At 42.2% G+C, this 6,741-nt stretch overlaps 1 protein-coding gene across 1 annotated transcript; it reads right to left on the reverse strand.

The window, feature by feature from the left end:
* Window positions 1-4,722: 4,722 nt before the first annotated feature.
* Window positions 4,723-6,341, reverse strand: LOC141162157 (uncharacterized). The gene has a single exon (XM_073647956.1). The coding sequence runs from the start codon at window positions 6,238-6,240 to the stop codon at window positions 4,840-4,842; it is 1,401 nt and encodes a 466-aa protein (XP_073504057.1). The 5' UTR covers window positions 6,241-6,341; the 3' UTR covers window positions 4,723-4,839.
* Between the last annotated feature and the right edge of the window lie 400 nt (window positions 6,342-6,741).

Consider the following 6,741-nt stretch of genomic DNA (forward strand, 5'->3'; position numbering starts at 1 on the left):
AGCTGCTTTAGACTCCGTTTTGGAAGATGAGATTCTTAAAGCTCAGGAGAATGCCCCATCTAACACTCCTCATGGGAGGTTGTTTGTGCCTGGGACCTTTAGGAGAGATTTGTTTGCGGAGTGTCACGAATCTCGGTTGGCAGGTCATCCCGGAATCTCTGAGACCAAGAGACTGGTGGGTCGCAGTTTTTGGTGGCCTGGATGGCAGAAGGAAGTCATTAAGTGGGTGCGCCAATGTACTATATGTGCTAGATCTAAGTCCTCACATACTCCTGCTGCGGGGTTGCTTTGTCCTTTGGAGGTCCCCAGTGCTCCTTGGACACATTTGGCTATGGACTTTATAACTGACCTTCCCCCCTCTGAGGGTTTTACTGTCATCTGGGTGGTCGTGGACCGTTTTAGCAAGATGTGTCACTTGGTTCCCTTCGTCAAACTGCCCTGCGCTAAAACTCTCGCTAAGACCTTTGTCAAAGAAATTGTCAGACTTCATGGCGTTCCTACTGACATTGTTTCTGATAGGGGTCCTCAGTTCGTGGCTCGTTTTTGGCGTGCCTTTTGTGACAGGTTGGGAATTCATTTGTCGTTTTCGTCCGGATATCATCCTGAATCTAATGGCCAGACAGAAAGGAAAAACCAGGATGTTGAGCAGTTCTTGCGTTGTTTTGTGGCAGACAATCAAGAGGGGTGGTCTGAGTTTCTGCCACTTGCCGAATTTGCTCTGAACAATCATACATCTTCTTCTGCTGGTTGTTCGCCTTTTTTTTGTTGTTCTGGGAGACATCCGTCGTTTGGGTCGTTCTCCAAGTTGGGATCTGCCGTGCCTGAGGAGGAGAATTTTTCCGGTGATTTGGAAAGAGTTTGGACGGATGTGCGTGGTAATCTTCAGGAGGCCAACAGAAAATCTAAAGACTACTTTGATAGGAAACGACAGGAGGTTTTGTTCGCTGTTGGTGACATGGTTTGGTTGTCCTCTAGGAATCTGCGGTTGAGGATTCCTTCTAAGAAATTGGGTCCCAAGTTTGTAGGGCCCTTTAAGGTGCTTCAGGTTGTCAACCAATCTGCTGTTAGGTTGGAGGTTCCTACCTCCTGGAGAATTAATCCGGTCTTTCATGTCTCTCTGTTAAAAAAAGCTGTTATGTCGGATGGTGACGCCTCTGCCTCTGTTCCTCCGGTTGTGGAGGACGGGGAATATGAAATTTCTCGCATCCTTGACTCTAGACGGTATAGAGGTAGTTTGCAGTATCTTGTGGCCTGGAAAGGTTTCGGACCCGAGGATAACTCTTGGGTGAGGTCAGATGATGTTTCCGCGTCCAGACTTATCAGAGCGTTTCACAGGAGATTTCCTGATAAGCCTGGTCCTAGGGGATCCGGAGGATCCTCTTAGAAGGGGGGGTACTGTTAGAACCTTGCTGTTAGGTTTTTTTTCCTTTGCTGGTCACATGACCTTGTTGGCCTATTTAATCCTGCTCCGCCCTTCTGGCTTTGCTGGACTTCATTGTATATCTACTTTCTAGCTAGCCTGTGCTCTGTATCTATCTCTGTTAGTTTGCTTGGTCTACGGACCTCTATGTTCTATCTATTTTGTTTGTTCGTCTGTCTGCTACTATTTCTGTTAGGAGGTGTCCCATATTCCTTCCAGTCCTTAGTACTTGTAGGGATTCCCTCCCCACATCTATAGGTCTTCGTACAGACTAGATTAGGACTTTAGCAGGTCTGATCGCAGGATCAGGTTCCCTGTTACATCGTAGGGATTCAGCTGAGTCCTATAGTAGGGACAGATCTCCTCTCTTTCCTTAGCTTTTGTAGCAGAACATAACAGTTAGGGTCATCGAAGATCATTAGAAAGGCCACCTGGAAGGCCTGCAGGTCAGAGACGATTGGATCCCTTGCTTCCCATAGGGAGGTGACCCAATTTAAGGCATCATCTGCTAGATAGGACATCAGAAATGACACTTTAACCCAATTGGTGGGAAAATAGTTGGCATAGAATTTGAAATGCACTCCAATACGGTCCAAAATTATTGCTTCCCAATCAACATATAACTACAATGAGAAACCCGCGTGCTGTCGCATCAGTTTCAAGAGTAGGAAGATACACAATAATTAACATAATTTTAAAATGAATACTTTTTATTTGAAAATAATTTTAAATACAAAAAAATAAAATACAGGTACTTTAAAATTACATACACCACCAGCCCCAGGCTGATCAATTATAATTTTAGCATATATATTTATTTATATTCCATCAGTTGCTATTCTAATATTATATTACACCCGTACTCACATCAAAAGGTGCAAGTAGGCTTCAAAGTGCAAAATGCAAAATTTTCCAGTGCAAATATGCTACAAAGTGCAAATGCAGTTTTTAGAATAGCAACTGATGGAATATAAAAAAATATATATACTAAAATTATAATTGATCAGCCTGGGGCTGGTGGTGTATGTAATTTGAAAGTACCTGTATTTTATTTTTTTGTATTTTAAATTATTTTCAAATAAAAAATATTCATTTTAAAATTATGTTAATTATTGTGTATCTTCCTACTCTTGAAACTGGTGCGATAGCATGCGGGTTTCTCATTGTAGTTATAGAATTTGAAATGTAGCATGCATTGCTCCACAAATGCACGGCTTTGTTTTGGATCCCCATAGTACAGTAGTGGATCCGCAGGAATGAGTGCTGATACCTCCATTTGGGCTGGTGCATAAACCGCCTGGACCTCAGCTTGGGAAAAAAAAAATTCTTGGTGCATGTATTCGCCAGACAAGGATTCAAATGTCACCGAAAGCGAAGGGCCGTGGGACTCAATGGGGACCATGGCCTGAGCAAACTGTTATGCTCACGCCCGGACTGTTTGGCGTGAGAATGGTTAGTGGTCCCACTGCGCCACGAACCGAGGAGTGCCTGGAGGGGCTGACTAGGGACTTCGCCAGATCCGAACACGGACGCAGGCGGCTTAATCAACTCCGTGGTCTGAGGAGGGACATGGGAGGTGGCCCAGGTGCTACTCCAGGTCAGACCCCGGTCACACAGCTGTTGACCCACACCGGGGAATGCAGGAACGGGCTGGTTTGGCTGGTATGTAGACAGGTGGGTACTGGCAAGCACAGCGCACAGCTGGTATACAGACAGGCGGGTACTGGCAGGCACGGCTGGTATACAGACAGGCAGGTACTGGCAAGCACGGCTGGTATACAGACAGTCGGGTACTGGCAGTTAGGTAAACAGGCTGGATAGGGACCAGTACAGACTGGGATACAGGAACAGAGCCGCAGGTGCGGCGGGGAAGCGGAGAAGGGCAAAGCAGAGCCGCAGGGGCGAAGGGGAAGCGGAGCAGGGCAGAGCAGAGCCGCAGGTGCGGAGGGGAAACAGAGCAGGGCAGAGCTGAGCAGGGCAGAGCCGCAAGTGCAAAGGGGAAGCGGAGCAGGGCAGAGCCGCAGGAGCGGACAGACAGGACAGGGCTCTGTTCACATGGAACAGACAGGGACAAGAAAACACAGGAAGATAGCTAGAACACAGGAGGTAGATACGGAGGCAGGGAAACAGGACAAGCAAAATCAGATACACACAAGGTACTTGCTATGAAGTAGCGAGTGGACACAAAACTCACAAACAGAAGTACAGAGACAATGAGTAGGAGTTAGGTACTGGTTCAGACACTGCAGGAAAAGGGAAAGATCGGACATGGAGACAAACAGGTAACGGGCTAGCACACAGTTCAGACAGGAATTGGCACAGGAACGAGATACAGGAACAAGCCTGGGCATTCAGCCCCCAGGGTGGCGGAAATAGACTAGAAGTCACAGGCACAGATAACGCGCCAGGGTACTCAGCCCCCAGGGTGGCGGAAACAAACTAGAAGTCACAGATACAAATAACAGGCCTGGGTACTCAGCCCCCAGGGTGGCAGAAATAGGCAAGATTCAGAACAGGACCTGGCAACTCACAGTTGCACAGAACACACTGAAAGAAAGTGTTGCTCAGGCACCTCCCACTGGGTAGAGGTTTAAGAATCCAGTGACTCACAGCAATAGGCTGGGGACGCATTAGGACTGCGCACACTGTAACTAACTTTAAGAATCAGGAAGTTCCAGCACCGTCACCCTAAGCCAGCAGACAAGAGACAAGCACACAGCAAGTAGAGGAGCATAGTGCGCAGCCTGGACTGGTAGGTAAGTTGGCGGTCTTGCATGGTGGGAGATGGTAAGCCATGCCAGCACGCCGCCAGGGATGTTACACATGGTTTACAAGTATAAACATTCAAAATTTGAATATTGCAAATTTTTATTTATTACATTTATTACTAAAATAAAGTTCAACATATTATATAAAATAAAGTCAGGGAAAAAGTATTGTTACAATAACTGCGATATGGGAGATACTTTTGCTATTACCACATTAAGTGACACAGCAGAATTGAAATTTGGGTTTGGTCCCTAAAGGGTTAAAATGCCTTCTTCCCAATATGAGTTCTCTGATGTCTAACAAGTTGAGATTTAGATAAAAAATATTTCCTACATTCTGAACATGAAAATGGCTTCTCTCCTGTGTGATTTCTCTCATGTGAAACAAGATTTGATTTGTCTGTAAAGCATTTTCCACATTCTGAACATGAAAATGGCTTCTCTCCTGTGTGAATTCTCGCATGTGTAACAAGACGAGATTTCAAAGTAAAACATTTCCCACATTCTGAACATGAAAATGGCTTCTCTCCTGTGTGAATTCTCGCATGTATAACAAGATGAGATTTCAAAGTAAAACATTTCCCACATTCTGAACATGAAAATGGCTTCTCTCCTGTGTGCATTCTCTCATGTATAACGAGATGAGATTTCTTAGTAAAACATCTCACATTCTGAACATGAAAATGGCTTCTCTCCTGTGTGAATTATCTCATGTGAAACAAGATTTGATTTTACAGTAAAACATTTTCCACATTCTGAACACGAAAATGGCTTCTCTCCTGTGTGAATTCTCTCATGTATAACAAGAGATGATTTCTCTGTAAAACATTTTCCACATTCTGAACATGAAAATGGCTTCTCTCCTGTGTGAATTTTCTCATGTTTAACAAGATATGATTTCTTAGTAAAACATTTTCCACATTCTGAACATGAAAATGGCTTCTCTCCTGTGTGAATTCTCTCATGTATAACAAGAGATGATTTCTCTGTAAAACATTTTCCACATTCTGAACATGAAAATGGCTTCTCTCCTGTGTGAATTCTCTCATGTGAAACAAGATTTGATTTTAGAGTAAAACATTTTCCACATTCTGAACACGAAAATGGCTTCTCTCCTGTGTGAATTCTCTCATGTATAACAAGAGATGATTTCTCTGTAAAACATTTTCCACATTCTGAACATGAAAATGGCTTCTCTCCTGTGTGAATTTTCTCATGTTTAACAAGATATGATTTCTTAGTAAAACATTTTCCACATTCTGAACATGAAAATGGCTTCTCTCCTGTGTGAATTCTCTCATGACTAACAAGATAAGATTTATGAGTAAAATTTTTCTCACATTCTGAACATGAAAATGGCTTCTCTCCTGTGTGTATTCTCTCATGTTTAACAAGATGATGTTTCTCTCTAAAACATTTTCCACATTCTGAACAAGAATATGGCTTCTCTCCTGTGTGAATTCTCTCATGACTAACAAGATAAGATTTATGAGTAAAACTTTTCTCACATTCTGAACATGAAAATGGCTTCTCTCCTGTGTGTATTCTCTCATGTTTAACAAGATGAAATTTCTCTGCAAAACATTTCCCACATTCTGAACATGAAAATGGCTTCTCTCCTGTGTGAATTCTCTCATGTATAACAAGATGTGATTTCTTAGTAAAACATTTCCCACATTCTGAACATGAAAATGGCTTCTCTCCTGTGTGAATTCTCTCATGTGTAACAAGAATTGATTTCTCTCTAAAACATTTTCCACATTCTGAACATGAAAATGGCTTTTCTCCTGTGTGAATTCTCTCATGTGTAACAAGATGATGTTTCTCTCTAAAACTTTTTCCACATTCTGAACATGAATATGGCTTCTCTCCTGTGTGAAATCTCTCATGTATAACAAGATGTGATTTCTTAGTAAAACATTTCCCACATTCTGAACATGAAAATGGCTTCTTCCTTGTGGGAGCTCTTTTATTTTCCACACTTATTTTGTGACTTTTATTTTGCTTAGCAGTCTGTGATGAATTAGGACATAGTACTTTAAAAGGATCCATGTCTGAGATGTTGGCATGCTCTTCATATGAGTCTTGTGCAATGCTACAATCGTCTGCTTTAAAATCTGAAGATATAAGATGTTTTTCCGAGCTCTTTGTATGGCCATCTGATAAGAATAAAACAGATTTGTTTTTTGAGCAAAAAAACCATAGTATATTTAGCTACATATAAAAATATCAAGAAAAGTGAAAATAAAAAAAATTACATACAAATTGCAAGGTGTATAGCAAAGTTCTATTATTAACTGACTAAAGCGTAATTTACATGATGTGATGATTCCACAAAGAATCAATTATACTAATTATTTGATATGAGAATAAAAATGATCATTGTCGACAGCGCATTATCACTTCAGTGACTGGAAGCGAGCGGCTGCAGGGAAAATATAACTTCAATTTCTCCCAGTAGCCACCTTCCCAGTAAAACTGCCTAACATGCTTTAAATATTTTTTACCTGCAGATTACCATTATATTTGCAGATAAATAGCGTTTTTGTAGCT

Source organism: Phyllobates terribilis, unplaced genomic scaffold (assembly GCF_046119375.1).
Source record: "Phyllobates terribilis strain yellow unplaced genomic scaffold, ASM4611937v1 Scaffold_9__5_contigs__length_417890890, whole genome shotgun sequence".
NCBI lineage: Eukaryota > Metazoa > Chordata > Amphibia > Anura > Dendrobatidae > Phyllobates > Phyllobates terribilis.

Coding starts and splice junctions, on each gene's coding strand:
- LOC141162157 (XM_073647956.1), bottom strand. CDS start 6,240: ATGGATCCTTTTAAAGTACTATGTCCTAATTCATCACAGACTGCTAAG.